Source organism: Thermobia domestica, chromosome 8 (assembly GCF_964235325.1).
Source record: "Thermobia domestica chromosome 8, izTheDome1.hap1.1, whole genome shotgun sequence".
In the NCBI taxonomy this organism is placed as follows: Eukaryota; Metazoa; Arthropoda; class Insecta; order Zygentoma; family Lepismatidae; genus Thermobia; species Thermobia domestica.
This window is the reverse complement of record NC_137461.1, coordinates 105464658-105488386: the sequence shown is the minus strand read 5'-3', so window position 1 is coordinate 105488386 and position 23729 is coordinate 105464658. Positions and strand designations below refer to the sequence as shown.

General features: G+C 36.0%; 1 protein-coding gene across 1 annotated transcript in view; it reads left to right on the top strand.

The window, feature by feature from the left end:
• rho-4 (rhomboid-4) overlaps positions 1-17348 on the top strand; it is a 57722-nt gene extending 40374 nt beyond the window's left edge. The window contains 2 exon segments of the mRNA XM_081768820.1: positions 2596-2709; positions 8933-17348. Coding sequence (XP_081624946.1) covers positions 2596-2709; positions 8933-9142 — 324 coding nt within the window. The 3' untranslated portion in view covers positions 9143-17348.
• Positions 17349-23729: the final 6381 nt, after the last annotated feature.

The window sequence follows — 23729 nt, the reverse complement described above, 5'->3', positions numbered from 1 at the left end:
GATTATTCCTCCTGGTCCATGACCATAACGCATAAATGTATTCTCAATGAACATGTCTGACCATATAGCATTCCAGATACCTGGTTTGTGACGCAGAACATGTTCGCCTTTCATAAATCGTTCTAATATTTCACTTGGAAGTATCTCTTATTTTGTTTCTGAGATATTTTTCCTAAATTCTATGAAAATGCTGACATCTGTGAGCACAAAATTAAGATTTTACGATTTATTATTACTCATGTCAGTAAATATTTTTTTTTTCAAAAATAGGTTTCAGAAATGACAACATAAACTTCTTTTGCAGCCGCCATATTGGGCGCCATATTGAATATCTCGATTTGTATCAATTTCATAACATTTTTGACTTCATTATTGGAATCTGCAACCCAAGAAACATATAATTTGATACCCATCTGGATAAAATATACAAAAATATTCCTGTCACTTTTACGGCCGCCATATTGGCCGCCATCTTGAATCACTCAAAATGCTCAAGGTGTACATTTGTACACCCGGCAGATTCAGATTCAGCACCGAGCTAAAAACCGCTGAAAAACATTAGACATACTGAAATTTTTAGTTTGGTCCAAAAGCAGGGTTTTTCCTCCAGACTATATCAACAGGCATTCATGAAGAGTGGTTCATGAAGCGCCTCGTACTAAAGCTATTGTTACAATTTTGGAACAGAGTCTAAACTGGCAGAATATCAACAAATATGCTTTGTTTAATGAACTTTTGTGCAATATTTTTCATATGCACCTTAGCATAGGTATAGCGCTTAATACTAGAACTTCATGTTCGTTACGATATACTGAATTTTATGAACATACACTTTTTGATTATCATAGGCGAAAAAATAGATCCACCTCTTTTTAAAATAATAATAATAATAATAATAAAAGAAATTTCCGAAGCATGAGATAATCCGTTGAATTCACTTCACGCTTTCAATAACTGAGCTGTGCGGGCAACAATGCCACAAGCGCCAACTAGGATTTTCAGTGGAACTTCGAGATACTGGTGAAAAAAAAAAAAAAATAGATTCTCAATAATTACTAGAACGTTTCTGTTTGTGTGAAGTTGAGTAAAACAACGAGGCACATGCACAGACCGTTCTTGGTGGGTACAATATGAGCCGCTTGAATTAAATGCTGCCACGATTAAAACAGGTTAGGCACTTGCAATTGGTACTAAGAGACGCAAGAAGTATGACTTGTTCTCCCTTTGAATAATGTCCTTAGGTCTCGACTTTTTATTTCTTTTTTTTTAATTGTTTGTATGCGAATTATACATATTTAATAGTGCTCATCATCGTCGCCCTCAACATAATTTTTTGTGTAATTATTTAGTACTTAAAAACTACTAGCGAAATAGCCTATGTAGTACTGACAAAGTACTAGTGGAATAGTTTTTTTGTCAATATGTTCCACGTTGTCAAATGAATGATACGTTAGAAGCTTAGACGACGAAATGTAAAAGAAAAGAATGAAGATCGTCTCAAATTGACAAGTTTGCTCAATATTATTTTGTATCTTTTGGGAAGTTACATTGAGAAATTCGTTGATATATTTTGAAGAAAGAAGAAAAAAGGGAAAAATTCGGTTATAACTGATGTAACAGTCATATATTCTGTCATTATATTTTTTAGTTTTATTTTCGTATATGATTCTTGTAGTTAGTCATATTTAATTATGCTATTGAATGTAAAAAGGTAAGGCCAGTCTTCCTTGTTAATTGAGAAGTTACCGATTGTTTATATTGTATATATGTTCTTTTTTATTTTGTATGTTTAACATATAGTTGTTAAACCTCTATGATAGAATAGACTTAATAGAAAATTCCTATTGACACACAGCGTAGAAGGAAACCTCAAATGAGTAACTCAAAATAAGATATGAAAGAGATGTAGTTAAGAAATGGTCAAGCCTTACACGTGATGATAACATAAGCACTTAATACCACTATGTAATTTTCTTCTAATATAACCAAAAATGTGTACGGCAAGTGAAAACGCTTAGAGCCTAGGTTCGTACGCAACTGTAGTGTCGGGTGCACATATGGGTGTGTATGGAAAAATTAACATTTGTGACGAAAGTACAAAATAGTCATAAGATCCGACGTGAGTTCTAAAAAACTTATTACGTTTTTAGCATTTAATATAAATATGATGCGTCTCCAAAAACTGATGTAACTTAGTAGTCGTCTTCATGCTATATATGAGGAGAGTCCGTCGGTCAACCTCTTTTTGGCGTTTGTAATTCTAAATTCACCGACGGACTTCAACTGTAACTTGTACCTTTTCTTAACTTGGCTTTGCAGATAAATTGGGCGAGCCAAATCGTCTTAATTATTTCAATGTACTTGCTACCCTTATGGATCTGTCTGCAGTTAAGAGATACTTAACATGTTATGTATTCGTGTGTGACCGCTCATGTAAAATTGTAAAGCACATTCCACTTGTGTACTGGAACTGCGACACTGATGAGCACATTTAATGGAATGGCTTAAAACTAAGACTATATTTACATAAATGCATTTTCGTTAACATATTGTAGTCAGTTCTTATTTTTATGTTTATTCATTGCTTCATTTTAGAATTGGTCCGAGATGAGATTTGCTGTGATACAACTGCTGGTATTTCTTGTTATTGTTGGCGTAGATTTAGGAACGGCGATATATTACAGATATGTAGCTAATTTCGATACCCAGGTAAGATATAGTTTCGAATATTAAACGTTTTATTTCGTTATTACTTGGACCTAATTGAGTACTTATTGTAGCAGTATGGTTATTCTCTTTAGGTACCAGGTTTTGCAAATGCAGTATTGTAATGGATTAATCCTGAAAATACTACTACGTAAAATATTTTTATAAGCATGATACAAATGTAAATTTTTTGATATGTTGTCGATATATAAAGACAATCAGTTAAAAAAAAATCGATTCGCAAATAAAAATTCCAATGTATTATGTCAAAGTAATAACATTCACTCTCACCGAATAAATCTACATCTACGTCATTATTCTTTTGGCTTCGGAAAAATATATATGTCACTTACTTCTTACTCACTATCACTGATCCACCGTACCTCCCCCCTCTCTTCCCGCATTATTAACCTGACGAATGCGGTTCCTTTGGCGTTTTGTAGCATTACAAATGCGCTTATTGCATCGCACTTTCTTAAGTGTTCGGAGTAGGAGTGGACAGGTTATATAGAAAGGACGATGATACAGATATTAGGAGGGCGCCATATCAAGTGATCGGAAAGGGGGAGTTATTATATTACTTATAGAAGTCTGTTGTTGTAGATTCCTTATATTATACTTATAACCATGCATAATTTTAACTATAAAATAATACATCATTTTGAAAGTGAGATGCTTCAAACAAAAGTCTAAATGATTTTTATTTTGAACAGCTTTTATGAACATTATAATTTAAAAAAAAATCGATCAAAGTTAATATATATATTTTATTTATTATATTTACACGCAAAGCAAAAGTGCCATAAAGGAAATGGCGCACCGCACATTTCAGCGAGTCATATCCCTGGATCGGAACAAAGGTAGATAAATACAGCTAAAACCAAGGTCAAGCGTTCAGTGCTCTTCTTGGCTTTGTTTATATTTAAGATTCTGCTTGTTTTAGTTGGCAAAACGAGCTACGATATAAAGAATCCTTTGGTGTCCGTATGAGGCCAAGATCTAATAAATAAAATAAAATCTTAATTTGTTTCCATCCTTCCTTACAGCGGCTTTTTTCATTGACAATAATTTTTTTTTGGATCAAAAGATCCAATACGTTTCAGGGAAAATTTTTCTTGTAGGTCTTATATATCTGGAGAACTTCATATAGTGTAGTCAAACCCAAACTATCACTTAACTCAGTATGATGTGCTTATTAAGTAGTAAATACGAAAACTCTATTTAGGGGCCGTTCAAAAGTTTTGTGGCCCCTGATCCAAGAACTAATTATTGGTCAAGATCGAAATCTTGTGATGCATTTTTTTATCATTTCTAAAATTCTTATTTACTTCGTCTGTTTGCAGACGAGAAAGATATGGTATTGAATTACATATATTTTTCGTTCAAGGCAATACAAATACGAACTTCTTAGTGTATGTATATACTTTGGAGTGGTATGTCTGAACATTGTTTGGCATCATGTGAGAACAAAGTTCAGAACTAGGAAAAACATCCTGTATTGTCATTGCATTGGTTAGGCCGAAAACAAAACAACAACAAATTAAAGATAAAAGAACTTATGAGATAACCATTTAGTAGGCCCGCTCTATTTGATTATTTGGAACGATTAAAGAATAATTTCTACTTTGAGAGAACAAAACTTTTGCTTACATCCGCCATAGCTATGACACTTCGAACCGTTCTGTTATTCAGCACGTTCTTTAACACAAAATGTTCGCAGGGAAGTCGTCTAAGCAGATGTAAGGTGGTATACCGGCGACGCCAGATTCGTGCGAATTATCGCGCACAGTGAAATATCAATGCAGGTAATGAGACTTCTTGTGACGCAAGCACCTAATGTAAGTAAGCGGAACTCCACTACTCGAGGGGAAACCGTACATCATAAATATGCGAAAAGAAATTTATCAGCCGAAATAACTGTAACAACAAATTCAAAGGAAATCAACGTTTAATTATATCTTCTGTGTAACTGCTGATACGACATACCATAAATCTTTGTATCTATTTCGACAACAGGTTTAGTTTACATAAGCCACATAAAACATATGTTGTCTGCTATACACAATATCACTGGAAATCACGTATACAGGTGTACATAATATACTCAAATGTTATCCACATCCTCAGAGCGTATCAATCATAAAATACATGCAACGAAGGGCACAAAATCATAATCAGGAATACCTTCCAATTGAAAAACAATGTAAGTCACGTACTATCGTGAGTATAATGTCAACAAAAAATACAGTCGTCAGGCGAATACGATTATCTCTTGTCATTATGTATTTTCTATATTTCAATATATGGCATCATTGTATAGTTTCAGTGTCATAATGTAAAATTATTTCTACGTCAACAATAGGCAGTTAATTTCATTTAACTTCAACTTTAATTTAGTAACAGAATAATAGAAGGAGAAGTGAGAATTCGGAGCCTAAACTCTAACGTGTCATCATATTAGCCTCATACATCATGTTTAACCGAAATTATAACCAATAATTACTTTAACAATAAAGATCGTAGAATAACAAATAACCTGTCTTAATTTTTCAGTATATAAGAACAATTATGTGAGATTCCTCCACTGTTTTAAAACTTGAAGCTACTATTTTATATTAACATTCTTGAAGCGGTATACATACATACATACATATATATATATATATACACAGTGCGTTCCACGAATAACACTAAGGTCCACCTCCTGAAGAAACCAAGGCAGATAGAAACATGAAAAACCTTTTGGAACCTTCAAGGGACATAAAAGGCAACATTATGCTGAGAAGGAGAATCCCCCACAAGGGGGGCTAAAGGGGGTTACTGGGGGTACTCAAAAATTTTAAATAGCAACCCCCATCGTGTGGTACCTCGTTTGAAAGGTAATCACGAGTAAAGACCACTTGTGAAAATTGTAAGTCGCTAGCATGTCCGTAGCCAACATGGCGGTCATCTGTAAAGGACGGTCGAAGTGCGTTCAACGAATAACACTAAAGCTCGTCTCCAGAAGAAACGAAGGCAGATGGAAACATGAAACCTTTTGGAACCTTCAAGGAACTTAAAAGGCAACATTATGCTGAGAAGGAGAATCCCCCACAAGGGGGCTAAAGGGGGTTACTGGGGGTAACTCAAAAATTTTGAATAGCAACCTCCATCGTGTGGTACCTCGCTGGAAAAGTAATCGCGTATAGAGACCAGACCGTGTCCACAACAAACTCTAAAGTCTAACGTAGGTCTAGTTCGGAACGAATGCACAATACACATACCACACAACTAACACTATAACAGTATTGCAAATACAAAACATGCAAATTGAACTGAAACCGATAGAAAAGAGAGTACCATAATATTATTGAAAAATCTGAACCCTCCGAGGCTCGAACCCCGGACCGCACGTGTACTGAACCAACACTTTACCATTGCGCTACTGTCGAACTGCTACTCTTACGGACGAGAAGATGTAGTTCATGACGACGAGTTGCCCGTGGTGGCGCTTTGGTGTTGGACACACGTACTTTAGCAAAGCTACTCTGTTTACTCGTGCACCACTATCAGATGTGCTTTTCCGACCAACAGTGCGCTACATTACAACCCGGAACAGTAGGTCTGAAGGACGTAGTCGTGTGTTTGTGCTGGTGCGTTTGACCATCCTACATTGCATACATAATGTGGTTTCTTGAACAGAGAATTGAAATTGTGTTACTCTTTGGTGCTACGAATCGTTCGTACAGTGCAACAGCACGGTTGTTCAATGAAAAAAAAATGTGCGCAACATAATTAGTGTTTCTTCTGTACGTCATTTATTAATCAAATTCTTTACGACAGGCAGTGTGAGCAATGCCCCAAAGCCTCGAAACCCTGGTGTTGCTGCGGAAGAAACACAGATACAAGTGTTGGCGGAGCTGAATGTGCATCCTCAACAGTCCATAACAACTGTGGCTCAAACGTGTGGTGTGTCACGCACAACGACATACAGAATCTTAAAAAAAAAATACCTTCCATCCATACAAACTACATATGGTCCAGGAGTTAAGTGAACATGATCCCGATATGCGTATCGAGTTTTGTGAGCAGATGGCATTGGCATTGGCCCGTGGGACCATTGTGCTGACAAACGTGTGTTTCAGCGATGAGAGTACGTTCTACTTGAATGGCAAGGTCAACAGGCATAACTGCCGATATTGGTGTGACACAAACCCTCATGTATTTCGTGAAGGCAACACTCAACACCCAGAGTCGCTGAATGTCTGGGCGGGTATCTTAGGTAATCACATAATCGGGCCCCTATTCATCGATGGAATATTAACGGGTGAGAAGTACCTGGCGCTGCTGCAAGAATTTATTGCACCGTTGATTGTCGAGGCAATGAAAGAGAATTCGCAAGAATTTGGAGAGATTCCGCCCGTTTTTCAGCATGACGACTGTCCTGCCCATTTTCACCGCCTTGTACGTGACTATTTAGATAGTGAGTTTCCGCGACGATGGATCGGTCGTCGCGGCACCATTGAATAGCCAGCCCGTTCGCCAGACCTTGCTCCACCCGACTTTTTTCTCTGGGGCTATTTGAAGACTATAGTGTTCCGCACGCAGCCGAACAGCATTGCGGAGTTGCCAACGCATAGTTGATGCCTGTCATTCTATACCGGTAATGACTTTTACCCGTGTTCGAGAGGAGTTCTTCCAACGTTTACATTACTGCCAGGAAGTGGGCGGTGCACACTTCGAGCATCTCCTGCATTAATGAAGTATGTTCCAAATCATACTATGTTACTCTCTGCTTACAGGTTTGCAATGTTTCTTCGACCGTCCTTTACGGAAGGCCGCCATGTTGGCTACGGACATGCTAGCGACTTACAATTTTCACAAGTGGTCTTTACTCTTGATTACCTTTCAAACGAGGTACCACAAGATGGAGGTTGTTATTTAACATTTTTGAGTTACCCCCAGTAACCCCCTTTAGCCCCCCTTGTGGGGTATTCACCTTCTCAGCATAATGTTGCCTTTTATGTCCCTTGAAGGTTCCAAAAGGTTTTTCATGTTTCTATCTGCCTTGGTTTCTTCAGGAGGTGGACCTTAGTGTTATTCGTGGAACGCACTGTGTATATATATATATATGTATATAGATAGATAGATACATAGATAGATAGATAGATAGATAGATAAGTAAAAGAATATTGTAAAACTTTGTCCCATATAGGTATAGGTAGAGCGTTAATAAAAAGTGTCCGGAATCGACTCGCACTACCGGTTTTTATTATAAAACTTTTCACTCTAAAAGTATTTTTACAAAATACTATACAAATAATCTCTCTAGTATACAAGGTTAGTTATAGGTAGTCTTTGACCGTAAGGTCGCAGACAGGATCTTTACAGAGCCCCGTAGCGAGCAAAGGCGGGTTAAGTGGCCAACAGAGCCCCGTAGCAGGCTAAGCCAGGAGATACGATAGGCGTAGTCCCGTAGCAGACTATTGGCCTGGGGTTAGGTTACTCCTAATGTTCCGTGGCAAACAGTAGGAGGGTCACCAGAAAACTGGTACAGAATGGCCGTCGTCGAGCCATTTTATAGGATTCCTTGGCTGGCGGTGGCGCTGCTGCTCCGTGAGAGAGACCAGAAGCCCGTCGTCTGCAGGTGATTGTAGATCCATCTGGTGTAAAATCTTGCCAAATCACGTGGTGGTGGTTGTAAACACTGACGTGTGGAATTGTTTATTCACATCACGTGGGACATTACAATATTTAATACGTCTTGAAACGTATGGGTGTATTAAGTCATTATTTTAATTCTAATTTCATGATGGTTTTCTCGTAATATTGCAGAATAAAGTGTAATGTCAACAAATGTAGTTTAAAATATCGAAACAAAATATTACCAGAATATTATTTATATCCCACGACACAAGCGGAATATTCAAGAAAGATGTCATGACTCAATAAGGTAGTTTCATCACCGTCTGTAACAGTTACCAAATTGGTCTGTTACAAGAATACAGTGCATATTGTAGTGTAACAATCCTTACATACAAAAAGAAAATACGATTGAAGTCATACATATATAGCCATTAGAAATATTTATCTAATATTTTCGCCATTGAACGTGAATCTATTTCAAAATACTTTTGACCAATTGTGTGCAAATTTTTATTTATCCTACAGACATTATACTCCTTGTAGATTTTCATTTCGATTATTTACTGATTCATTTATGTCATTTCTTTGTGCGTTTTATTAGGTGGGATATGTAGCCCATTTGGCGGGGGCAATGGCTGGACTTCTAGTCGGAATCAACGTGTTGAAGAATCTGGAAGTACGATCTTGGGAGAAGAAAATATGGTGGGCCAGTGTCGTGCTTTATATTATATTAACGGTTGGTGCAATTGTTTGGAATATTGCAGGACCAGCTCCTGAGTTTTATCCTGTACAACAGTATAACGGGCAATAATAGATTCGTGAGAATCTTTCTGCATGTGCTATTATCGGTATTACAGAAAACGGTAGAGAGAAAAAAAAAAAAAACGCTACTTAGTACAATATTCTGCGATACTAAGTACAATATGTGCGATTTAAGCAAACACGCAACATTTTCCGCATAAATAATGGTATTGGTTTTGTACTACAAGAACATGACTTCTCAGTGTCTCAGATTAAATTCTAAACAAATAACGTAGAAATTTTACAATGACTTAAGAGCATAATGGTACATATAGAATGAGCTTCAGTCAATAGCATAATGAAATTGATCTTTTGATATCAGAGTTCCTTTTAATTGAATAGTACAAATTCATACTTTATATTCAGTATTTTACCAGTGGTTTTGTATGAAACATATTCATATCACTTTTACTTGGGTATAATAGAACATTCAGAATATGCTCTTAATGAAATATAAAAACCTTGGAGAATGCAATAGAGTTTCCATCCTTCGAAGCACTTACTGTGATTAATTGTATCCGCCGTTTTTCTTAAGATGAAAATGGCACCATTAACTTGGAATAATTAATTTCATACATACGTAATACTGAAGTGAGCTTTTGGAAATAAATGTATATTTTCACGAAAAGGGACATCGTCATTGAAATAAGAGTAGACTTATTTTCCGAAAGCTTCTTTTTCATGTTTTTGAAGAGGTTAGTGTACTAGTTATATTACAAGAAAAAAATAGCGTTTCGCATTTTGAGGCCTGTGATTTAATCTCTTCTTTCAATTTTGTATTTAGCGATGTAGTTATCCAGAACCTATGGGGATAATCTCTACTATAATTGTACATGTACATGCATAATGACAGCATAAATTATATGGACAGTATTTTGATTGTTTATTACCTCTTAGTTTAAGTGAAATCAAATATGTGCTCAAAAAACATTACTAGTCCAATCACCGTAAATCATTGTTATTGAAGCGAATAGTTATTCATGTAATTTGTGAGGTATCGAGTACAACTAAGAAGCGTTGAATAGTGGTTGTTCTGAAAGGGAATTTATATGAATTGAGAAGAAGGCTATTTTACATGATTGCTTTAAGGAAATGTGTTATGGCAGATACCATATAAGAACAGATGTAATCTACAAAGTGTTGTACAATATTGTTTACAGATACGTGTAAGGTACTATCAAAATGAAAATAGTAAAAGACTAACAAATCGAGTCTTTGAATGTGTATTTTCAATGTGTGTCTTAATTATAATAGAACAATTATGTATCATGACAACGAAGAGCACTTGTAATCAGAGAATGAAATTATGCGCTTGATTATTTATTATTGTTAGCTTTAGACTGAGTGTAATTGTATTTATTTTTGTATGGTGAAGGTTTTTATATGTTATGAATTTCGTGTTAGCGTAGTTTAATTAAATACATATCTTTGCACTTAAGAAATGTGTACTTTACCAATTATTATTTTTTAGTGACTATCGATTATTTCGCTAAATAAGCTTATATATTTACACATGATGTGATTGACAGCAAGCTGATCATTCTGACTGAGGATTTTCTCTGACATGACAGGCAAATGTAGACTAGTTATAGAAATTTCTAAATAGTGCTATGAATAACCACAGAGAATAGTTTTTAACCAGAAATGAAAATCCAAATATCGTAATGTACAATGAAAACTTTTCGACTGATTCTAATTAGTTTGTCCATTAGAATACCGTAAAGTTGGAAGATGTGATACCTTGTTTTTCACCCATTCATATAACTGAATACTGATCACTTAATCTCCAATAAGAATGTATGCAATTGTGGTCAAGTAGTTTGGCAAGAAAAAAGTAATTCTTCTGTAATCCACTCAAAGCAAAGAGTTTACGTAAATAGTATTCACAAAAAAGTATGTTAAAATGATTTTCTTTCTTATAATGTAACGTACAGCGTGATTATAAATGAACTGCCAATATTGATGCTTTTATTATACTCGGTAAGATTGAAGGTTTTCCAGTTCTTCGCAAGTAGTGCAATAAGCAGATAACAAAACACTACTATTCAACATAGCACAGAACAGATGAATATTCAGAGATGTTGACTGTATTTCGTGACAGTTATGTTCGCCATTCTAAGTAACTCTTGTAATCATGAATAATAGGTAATATTGAGAGACATCTTTATGTATTTTAATGTTTTGTTAACTAATTTGTCAATAACTCAGACAGTTCTTTGTTTCTTATAATCTCCGATTCGGTTATTCTAGTCTAACTACTCTTTATAACGTTATTTCTTATTAAATTTTTGTCTTCGACGCATAAAAAGTCTTGTTTTCTTTCTAAAAAAATTCACAATTATTGTTTAAATGTGCACAAGTAGTTGTAGTGGTGATATGGAATAACTGTACAGCGTTCTCTGTATATTTATAACGTACATACAATGGTTTAATTGAATATTTGTTTTAAACCATGATTTTCCATGACGCAAGAAATGAAAGTTACGGATCTATGTTAACGCTAACAAACTTTTATAGCAATTAGTATATTTCATTCATTCTCATAAAACGCTATAGGCTATGCTTCAACGCAGTATTTAACTCAGTATAAAATAATGGTAGAAAACGAGTAAAAATATGACAATTTTATTTCTATTTTAAAGGCCTTTATACGCTATACAATCATTGAATACACCTGTCTTAATGTTATCGCCTGCTATCCCCATTTATTTTATTTTGTAAGATATTTGTATTGAGTAATGTCCATGGATATCCATATTGCATGCAATTTAACAGGAAAAATTGCATAGTGTATAAAAGTCCTTTAAGGGCAAACTTCGTAATTAATATATTACGTAAATTAGCATAAATCTTCAGTGTCTTGAACTCAAGCTGATAGTACTAATTTTATATTTCGAAGGTTTGTGAAAAGATACTAGTGAGAATTAATAGGCTACATATGAGAGGTGGAGAACGTTGATATTGAGAAAATGAGAGATTTGTGAAGGAAAGCTCTAGCAAAGTAGACTACAGCTGCAAGAAAAGTGCTGTGAAGAAAATATAGCGCTACAGGAAAAAAGCATTATATTTTGTATACTAGGATATAGTTAGCTCAATAATGCCAATTTTGGACTTACATCACTTCTGCTCTGCGTTTCTCATACATATAAAGTGCCTGAATGATATACTAGCGATCTTCTACCGAATTATGTACTATTGCCTGAAGGATATTATTTACAAAGCTTTTTACTGAAATTTTAATGTCAAATCACAGATAATCCCAGGCAAACAGTGAAACGCAGAATTCAAGTATTTGATATATCTATCGAACAGGTGATATTAATGTAAAAGAAATATATAATAATGAGCAATGACATATCGGTCGTTTTGGGTGAATATTTTTTACTTCGGTCAAGTCAATCTTTCACCTTTTCTAACTACTGTAGTGTTCCGATTCATCTGATTTTGCAGAGGCTATGGATATCCAGATTGCATATAATTTAACATGAAATGGTGCATAGCGTATAAAGGCCTTTAAGAATAATTCTCAGTAATCTTTTTTGTATCGTATATCAGATTTTAGGATGCAGGAATTTTCAGTATATCAAATTATGATGAAGGTGTGAATAAAATGAACTTCTTTGTTGTTTGTGTACTTCTAAAGTAGCTTAACGATGATGAATATCTGCGTCTTTTTTATTTAGTTGTTTAAAGCCCATTGATTTCTACGGGAAATTACTTTCCTGCTTCCTTATAAATAGTTTTAATATTTATATGTACCTAGTTATATCATAAATACTGTCACAAGTTTGAATGTGAATAACACAGAGTATTAACACCACGGCAATTTATTTTGGTCATGTTTTACATTGATATGTTGTACACCTGACGCACCGATCATTTTTCGAAATGTCCGCCCTTGGCTTTGATGCAGGCACGACCACTGGTCAATGGTATTACGCACCACGTCCATGGGAAAATTGTTCACTGCTCGGGTCAAGGATTGTTTCAGACTGTCGACAGATGGATGCCGTTTATGGCAGACCTTTGCCTGAAGGACTGCCCAAAGTTTGTAGTCCAACGGGTTAAGGTCTGGACTGCTAGAAGGCCAATCAGCGGTAGTTCCGTGCTAGCCACTCCTGGGTTGTTTTCGTTTTGTGGCCTGGAGCGGAATCCTGCTGGAAGGTCCAACTTTCTCCAGGGAACATGGTAGCAGACAGTGGTTTCACTATAGGTGTTAGCACTGTGTCCTGGTACACCTTGGCAGATGTTTTAACACCTTTTTCGCAAAAATGCAGCTGGGTTGTTCCTGAGTAGCTCACTCCCCACCAAACCATCACTGAGGCAGGATGATGTGCCCTCTGAACCCTTGGGGCTGCCTCAGCAGCTGCAGTAGATGACGTGGCATATACACGGTAATCCGCCTCAATTATGAACACCTTTTCGTCAGTGAACAGAATCTTTCTGTGCAGATTGTTGGCGTAACGCAGCAACAGTCTCTTTGATTTAAGGACCCTCTGCGACATTAATGTTTGGGTCAGAAAATGACCAGTCCGCCTTTTATACGCCCGTAGATGTAGGTCACTCCTGAGCACACGAGACATGGAATTTCTGCTGATGTTCAACTCAGCAGCCACCACACTTGGTGTTCGATCAGGATTTCTTCGAATTCTTGCTGCGACTGTTTTCTGGACCTGCGGGGTTCGTACCGTTCGTGGTCTGCCACTCCTTGCGCGGTCAGCTGCCGTTCCAGTCTCGGTGTATTGCTGTATGACGCGATACACGAATCTCTTGCTGATTTGTAGGGTTTTCAGGAGGTTAAAAATCTCACCTGCTGTCTTCCCGACCTTGTGTCGTGCAATTACTGCTACACGATTTTCGTAATCGCCCTACTCCAGCAAAACTCAGTACAATATCAACGTATGTCATGAACACACTACACTACATGCATCTTCCGCTTTATACATAGATGGCAACACAGTGCCACTCCGGATGCCTACAGCGCCACTCCAAACTTTGTGACAGTATTTATGATATAACTAGATAGATAATGTTAAATTTATGTATAATAGTAATTCATTTGGAAAAGAATTAAAATGGGAAATCAGTAAAGTCATATTGTAAAAAATCCAGTTCATTTCAAAGAAAAGAGAAAATTCCCATGTAAATCAATGGGCTAAAAGTAAAGATGGCATAGGTACTTACAGCATTAGCAAAATCTCTTTAATCCGACATCTTGATGAGTTACATTTTAGATATTATACCCTAAAAAAATGTTGTAACAATAAAGTTCCCCATAATGAACAGATTTTTCAGTCCATAATAGAAGAGTTTAATGGTAATTATTCGACAGTTGTTACCAGACTATTGCCGTCTATACAATAGTTCTTTACAATAATTAATGGCTTTATATCTCAAAGCACTATCAAAGGTGCTTTTACTTATCCTTTGTGTTGTACAGTATACTGTGCAAAGTTCAGGGAATTTATAAATGATTAGGGCACGTAAAACTGTTGGCTGGATTAAAAGTTATATTTTACATTCATAGTAATTAAGGGAAACTACGGGATACAGTAAACAAACAAATAAATCGAATGATTGGTGTGCTCTTCTAGCATAGTGGAATCATGTTCATCGTAATTCCTGGAGATCATATGGCAGAGGTGGTACATGGCCATTTAAGTAGCTCAAAGAAGATATCACATAGTCATATCCAGAAATCTTCCGTAAGTACGAGGGCTATTCAGAAAGTAGATTACGTTTTGGAATAAAAAATCAACAAAGTATAGGAAACAAATTTTATTATATACAGATGAAAGCCACACACAAATACTACTTTTCGACATAGTCACCATTCAAATTAAGGCATTTATCGTAGCGATGTACGAGCTTGGAAATTCCTTCGTCGAAAAATTCGGCCGCCTGCGACTTCAACCACTTCGTTACCTCTTCTTGCAGCTGTTCGTCGTCATCAAAACGCTGCATAGCCAGCCACTTCTTCATTGCTGGGAATAGGTGGAAGTCGCTCGGTGCCAGGTCGGGACTGTACGGCGGATGAGGAAACAACTCCCACTGAAAAGATTCAAGAACTTCACGCGTGACATTTGCCGTGTGGGGCCGGGCGTTGTCGTGAATCAACAAGATCTTAGAGCTCAACATTCCTCTGCGCTTGTTTTGAATTGCTCTTCTGAGGTTTTGCAGAGTTTGGCAATACCTTTGAGCGTTTATTGTAGTGCCTCTTTCCAGGAAGTCCACCAAAATCACACCTTTTCTGTCCCAAAAAACAGTCGCCATCAACTTCCTTGCCGACATTGTTTGCATGCATTTCTTGGGTTTTTGGGGAGAACCTGTGTGCCCCCACTGCATTGATTGCAATTTCGTTTCACAGTTCACGTGTTTCACCCATGTTTCGTCACCAGTAACGATGCGATCGAGTAAAGAGTCACCATCCTTATTGTAGGCGTCCAAAAAGTGCAACGCTGCAGCCATTCGCTGATTTTTGTGGTCCTCTGTCAAGATTTTTGGAATCCATCTTGCACAAAACTTGTGGTAACCAAGCTTTTCGCTGATGATTTCGTGCAACAAACTTCGCGAAATTTGTGGAAAACTCAAAGAAAGTTCCGTTATTGTGAACTTTCGATTTTCACGGACTTTAACATCGACTTTTTCGACAAGTTCGGCAGTCACTTTGCTGGGTCTCCCACTTCGATCTTCGTCGTGAACATTGGTTCGGCCATTTTAAAATCTTATGACCCACTGTCGCACTCCACCTTCAGTGATAATGTTGTCCCCATACACTTCACACAGCTGCCGATAGATTTCTATCGGTTTACAGTTTTTTGCTGTCAGAAACCTTATTACTGCACGCACCTCGCAGCTCGCGGGATTTTCAATTAACGCAGACATTTCAAACCGTCACAGTATCTTAACGGAGCACAGCACGAACCTCTCACTAGCACGGCTAGATGCCGACTGAGCTGCGCAACGCTCTGACCCCAAGATGGCCGCGCTAGCCCCGCCCCTAGCGGACACAGACGAAAACGTAATCTACTTTCTGGATAGCCCTCGTACTTCAGTGCGCTTGATCTAGAGTTTATGTAGTTAAGCCTGAAGGTAATTACGAAAATGCAAAGGAGTAATATCAAACGATAAATTAATCAGTATCTTGAAGTTATAGGCACAGTGAGAAACAGGATCTGTTTTCTGTACTACACATGAAGCTATGTATTTATAAAGCATCATTTATAAACATGCTGTATTACATAAAAATTTGTGAAAGTTGCTATAAGTCAATAGATAATTTGGATAATTCAGTATTGTCTTTTTTGAAGAGGAAACGTCATGAGAGGATAGGGCATCCCTTAAATATACTGGCTAGGGGTACTATGCTTAAGATAAATACTTCAATTGTCAATTAATACGCTATACTGTACAATTTTATAATTATGTCCTATCCAATAGAGGACTACTTTTTTTTTTTTTTTTTGTTTGTTTAAAAAACAGACAATAAAATTTATAGTTTCCGTTATTCGCTGCAAAGTGATATTGACTAGTTGATGATAAATTCAAAAATATACTTAGGTATTTACAGTGTTGTTCGTGTTATATTCAGGAAAATTAATTTATTTATTTTTAAAATCCTAGTCGCTCTATACCGAAACTGAGGAGGTATCGAGGTGGTGAGGTATAAACATGCTGTAGTTTCAAGACGAACATAAAATAGTGCAATTAATATTTGGTAATGTTATTTCGTATAGTATGAACTGAATATAGCGCCTTACTTAAAAAATAAATAAAATGGAAACTGGCCAATTACGGTTAAGAAGGAATGTGACAAAAGAATACATTTCTGGTCACATTAGAAAGCACAGCCTATAATCGCAGCATTTAATTCTGTGAAGTTTCCTGCCAAGATTTTGCGGGTTTCAAGTGCAGCTATTGTAGTTTTGCAAGTTTCAACCTTTGGAATTACAGAGGCTATTTTTGATAAATTGTATATTTTTATGTATTTATATCTATTACAATGTATTTGACAACCTGCTCACACTAAATAGTTACATCTTTGCCTTTTAAATTATTGCAAAAGTATTTAAAGCTTCTTGTAATGAAGATGATATAGTATTTAAGGTACAAATGTTTGATATAATGCATTATTTAATTGTTATATTGTACTTCAAATTTTTATGTATTTGTTTCTATATTTTAAAAACATTTAGAAATAAAGATTTCACAATTCAGACGCTGAAACTTATTTTGAAAAACACAGGTTTTTATGAAGTGCAAACTGTGCAAGGTGAAATATTTTAAACCAGTGTTTTTGTTAGATACTACATCCACCTGTTTCAAAATTTATTTACGTAGTAAATTTGAGCCAGGATATTTGAAAATCATGGATGTTTAATGGATGTAATTATAAATTCAAATGTACCATCTGATCCCTACATACGAGAAAATTCTTTAGCAGATTGACTACTTAAAGATCAAGTGGAGTTTTGATTACGCGTAGTTTATTTATTCCTCCAGTTTGAATAATTCTTACTTTCATCGTAGGAGAAAAAATGTCAGTTGATTTACAGGTTTGTATATGGACTTTGCCAGGGCTACTATTTATTTATTTTTTTGGGGGGGGGGGGGGCAACAAAAATAAGCATACTGGGAGATGTAAACCGAAAATTGCTATTTCCTCGTAAGACTACTTTTTTTTTCATATACTTAAATATTCTTACTATTCCTTTAGTAGTCTCGACAAAATTCAGAAAGCATACTCTTCCTAGTAATGGGCAAGTTTTTATAGGGTTTCTTCAAATTATAGTCCTGCCAGCAAAATTAAATGGTAGTTGACTGGAGTTTGAAAATAAATAATACAGTTTTCTCAAATCTGGTCTATCAGTTTTGTTTATATTGCATAACTCAATATTTTATTTACTTATAATACGGTATTTTCACGGAGTATGTTAAATTCATTTATTCAACTTTTGTGAGTAAGCTCTCTCTGGACGATTTTCGCAAAAACTACTATGGTGATATTGTTCATACTTGGTGAATATTTCATTAATCCTACAATCAGATTGTGATTTATCCTGAAAAAGTACACAAAGGGTGAGTTATTTTCTGATAGTTTTCTCAAAAGCGATGATCTGTGTGCAATTTATAAATAAATATTTTATTAACAATTCTCCAATGTAGTCTAAGTCATGATTTAATTCAGAGATGTGAGTGAGAAGTTTAGTACGGTGCCTCATACCATCTTTTCCAATTTTCCTCTGTCTCGAGACACTTTTCACCTCTATAAAGCTAGTACATGCCGACCAGACTTGGTGCTTCTATAATTTCCATCTGGCCCAAGAGCTGAACTTTCACTCTCTCCCAGATTAACATCTGCAGTTATTTGTTCTGCCTCTAGTTTTATATTACTTCGGGTTAGCATTTTCTTGAAGTACATTTTCGATTCGTACACTACCGTCTTGTTGCCTTTGGCGTGGGAGACCCGGCGACAGTCCATGTGGTTCGGATTCCACGTTAACCAGTAGGTACACGTCTCATATAGCCTGGCTGCTGAAAGGAACGCTAAACTTAAAATCAATTCAACCCAACTCAATCATGTTTCCTTCCAACTATCAATCCAGATTTATACTCTCACGCTTTACCTTTTCTTCTTTTTATACTTCCCTTTCTTTTTGTTTTGTGTGTTTGCTATCTATTTTCTCTTTAATCCTTTCACTGACTGTAGTCAGTAATTACACTAGTTTATTTTTTTCTCCTCCTGATCTCCTCATATTCCTTCCTCACTTTGTTGAATGCTTTCAATTCTTTCGTTACCGATATAAGTGCATGATTTGACATTTGGTAACTTATCTTTCCAAGTCCTGAAGCTTTTTAATTTTCTTTATTATAGATTTTTTACTTTCTAAATTATTTTCTATTCCCGCACTAGGATCACATTCGAAAATATGCCTGAAAAAAACATTATTGTTTAAGACATATTCTTGATAAGACAAGGAACACGAAGTATACCATGTGAGTTTAATGGTTTGTATGAAAGGCCACTAAGAATACTTGCAACTAAAAGGAGAAAGTAGTAGGTACACTCATGTCCAAAATTATTGTCGCATGTTTATAAAAATGTTGTTGTAAGAATATAATTTGATAACGAATTCGCCCGGTATTTCTTTTAATGTTAGTATGTGCATAATCTGCAAAGACATGTATGTGGTAAATTTCATGTCAAAGGAGCAGCAAATAAGAATAAAACGGAAATAAAACTTTCTTGTCCATTTAGCAACATTTTGTTTTCCTCATTCTAATTTTCGTATTTATACAGTAACTCTTTTCCTATGAAATTTACCACAAATATACATTTCCCGATTATACACATAGTATCGTAATAAAAGTACCTTGCAAAATCATCATCAAATTATATTCTTACAAGAAGACAATCATAGATATGCGACAATCATTTTGGACACGAGTACAACAGGAAGAAAACAAAAGAAAGTTGAGCAAACAACGAATGATTTGGAAGGAAAAACAAATAAAAAGTAAAAAAAAAAAAAAATCAGTAATATGAAAGTTACCGAGATGAAGAAGAAATGAACTTTCTTACCTTAAATATCACAGAATACAAATTCCAAAAATTTCAATTTCCAATTTTTTATCTATTTTATAAATTTCTACTTCCAAATTTATTTTTTTCATTTTAATTATATTTTGAGATTCACTGTAACTTTCGTCTTATGAACTATCTAAGTAAATCAGAAAAAAGTGCTCGAAGTAGATCAATCGGGAAAAATTACAAGGCATACAGAAGGTTGATCCGTCTATACATCTCCGATTTTAAACAGTCTCCTTCGCTTACAGAATCGACCGATCCGAATTATTCTAACAGCAGGGGAAAGTCAAACGCCTTTAGTATCGCGCCAAGTTCGCTTGTACGTGGTATGTATCATGCTTCCATGGTGAACCGGTTATTGGAAGGCTACATCTTAGCACTTTTCCACGCCAAGTTTTCCGTGATAGGTTCAAAAACAGTGCAGGGAAAATGGATGTGCATTGGGATCAACGACCGTCAAGAATATAATTAATCAATAAAAACACTTCGACGTTCTAGCACTTCGTTCACCCAGTAGGAAAACCCTCCTAAACAATGTATCAAGTAACTGTGAACCGCAACTTACGTGACAAATTAAAGCTACGGATCGTGTTTAAAAGTTGCTAACATGTCCTTACTGTGATTCATCGGAAGGAGAGAAAGACCCACTGCAGGTGCCTCTATGAACGCCATCCATCCGCGGAAAAGTGGAAGTTTGTTACCACACTCGATGAAATATTTATTTATTTATTTACCCCCAACAGAGTACAAGCTCCAGTTACAGGAGGCTTACACAAGGTATATTTGTATACATATGCAGAAACACACACACACACACACACACACACACACACACAAAAATGAAAAAGACATATAAATTTAAACAAACTAAAATATCCATATTATTTGTAAGAATGTAACATCTAAAAAGCTTCACTTTTCACTTCTACAAAAACTAAGTAAAAATAAATTTAAAAATTCACTTGATGTTAATAAAATCATTATGTACTCATTTACAAATAAAACATTTTATCAAATCAGTTATAAAATATTTTACATTTTATAAAACTTGTCTAAATTCTTCTTAAAATTCCTGATATTTTCGCTAAAATCCAAATCTATCTCTTTGTCGAAATTATTAAATTATACTTCGAACACATTCTTATAAGTGGCGAATTTCTATACATTTCTGTTCTGGCTACCTCACAATAAAATAGATCTCTACTTCTTAAATGATTTTGTTTTACATTAAAACTAATTTTATGTAAAAAGGAACTGTTTTGTATTACTCCATGTATGATTTTATAAAGAAATAGTTGTTCAAATATTCTCTCCTGTTAGTTAACGATATAAAGTTAAACTCTTTCAATAGTGCAACATACGGTATTTTATTTTCATAGGCAGACATATTGTATTTTTTAGAATATAACCATCTTAAAAATTTCTTTTGAATTTGTTCCTGCTGTCCCTGGAGAAATTTCTGATATGGATTCCATATAAGAGAGCAATATTCTAATTTTGATCTAACCATAGCATTGTAAATCACAATAATGGTATTTTGAATTTCTAATTACAAACCCTAATCGTTTATACGCATCTTTTATAATGTTTCGAATATGGTCATGAAAATTCGAGCCGTAACATACATTCCACGAGACGCAAAACTCCGTCCTGTCTTCATCCGTCAGTGCAAAGCAAGTTTCTGGAATGGATGTCTGGTTGTCGCGAGATACTGCTATGAAGGCAAGTAAACGATTCGGCAGGTATCTAAAAACTGCAAAACTAATTCCACATTTTATCAGCAACATATCCTCATACCACTTTATACAGTACAGAAAATCTGCTCTTTTGTATGGAAATGGAAAGATTAAGTCCGTGTGCGTATGAATAAGGCCTCATCTCATATATCCCATTCTACAAATTTCTGCAACACATGGCGGCGGATACTGGCATCCAGGCTATTCCTTTCCAGGATAGACCGGTAAAGTCACCTGATGACAGTCCCATGGATTTTTACGAGTTAGCCTTTTGGAAAAAGCATCGCGTCGTGTCATCACTCTGCGTGGCCTCTGGAAAGCTTGCCACGAGGAGTGGCTCAAGATTCCTCTTCAACGGAGCCTCCTACAATGGAAGTTACGGTGCTGGGCTATTGCCAAGACACATGACGTTCTCATCAATGACAAATGATGATGGTCTCGTGGTTTTTCCTAAGGTAGGTGAGACGTCAAAATCAGACACACAGACGGACCAATTTTCTGTACAGTGATTTTTATGAAAGTTTACTTCATGTTTTTACGTAATTGTAAAGCAATAATAATAATAATAATAATAAAATCACGCACGCTTCTGGGATCATTTTGTGAAGGAATAAGGCATCAAGGAACAAGGAAAATGCACATTCAAGACTTTTATTCCATACTATCCTTAGTTTCTAGACACCCAGCTATCACAAGCTATTCAATATTGAAAACTCTCTTAAATCTGTCACTTACTAAGAAATAAATTCTAACCTGCTTTGCAACTAATGGAAATAAAGCAAACAGGCACCTTTTTCGCGCATTCTCAGACATGCGTATGTGTCGTTACTCCCTCAATCACAATATCGAGTCTAGAGAACATCATCAAGAGAGAATGCAACTTGAAAACATCGAACTGATTGGTTGATCAAAACTACGAGACACCAATATTGTGGAGATGATGTTCATATATCTCATTAACATTACTATCATATCACTTTTTCTCGATATATACAAACTGTATGTGCACGTATATTAGACTCTCAGCTGGTGTGTAGCAGAGTGAGTCTGATTTTTTTCCATGTAAACTTGAACATTTTCCGTTTAGTAGAATAGTGTCGAAACAATGGCTTTGTTGTAGAACGGGCCCTTATTATTGTTATAATTAAACGTAGTGCTCAACAACCTCCTCGAAAATCCGCATTACCAACTAAATCATATCCAAAGAGGGTGTTAGTGAAACTCTTAAGACTGTGCTACGGGATATGGTACCCTGTGAGATTTCGTTACCACAGCATGTTATGGCCAAACGATTACATGTGGCCCAATCAACAGTGAACCGTATAATTCATCACAAATCGAGGCTGAAAACTGTTCACAAGGCCAAAAGGCTGTGCAAGTCCCACTTAACTGGTGACCGCTAGAAATTTGTTGTGACAGTGAACAAACCATGCATCTAAGTGGCCATGAAAAAGAACGTCACCTATAGAGGTGTTCCTAAAAACACATGTACGTAATTCTGTCCGTCAATGCAATGGTTCTTGAAAGGTTTTATGATTATTACTGGCTTTTGCTACTGAGGATAGCTCAAATTTCGGAAGATCGAAAAAATAAGTCAAAATTAATGTTGCTTATTACTAAAAACATGTCCTATCCGTAGTTTACAGATGAAATATCAGCATTGTATCGCAACGATACGAATCTGTGAACTGCACCACGTCAAAGCATCAAGCCAATCAAAACATCACTGACCTACTTACAAATGGCAGCAACAATTGATATTCATGCTTTTCCGTTCGAGGATATTCCCTTAAAGAAAAAATGAAATTTACGCCCCACGGTTATGCCGGTTAGGCTAAAGGAGACGATGATGATGAGTAATGAATAAAATGGTGGAATGAAGAAAGTGGGAGGAAACGGGAGAACCCCGAGAAAACCCACGCACACGGTGTTTGTCCACCACAAAGTTCACTTGGCGAGGGCTGGAATCGAACCCGGGACCCCAAGCACCTATTCCCTTAAAGAGTTCAGGTTCCAATTCTGTGGATTTCTCAAACTACGCCTTTCATCACGTCGGATTTGCACGGTAAATGGCCTCTAAAAAGCGTACAAGAGGCTAGCTAGTATACTCCTCTTATAGCTGCAAAGAAGTCTGCTGCACTGGAACTGTGTTGTTGTTCAGTTCTCATACCATTGGCCATCACATCGAGCATGATCGATTGCGACGTGGTGGAGTATCTTAAATAAAAGAAAACAAAATCAATTTGTTGAGTAGAAACGGATCAAAATATGTA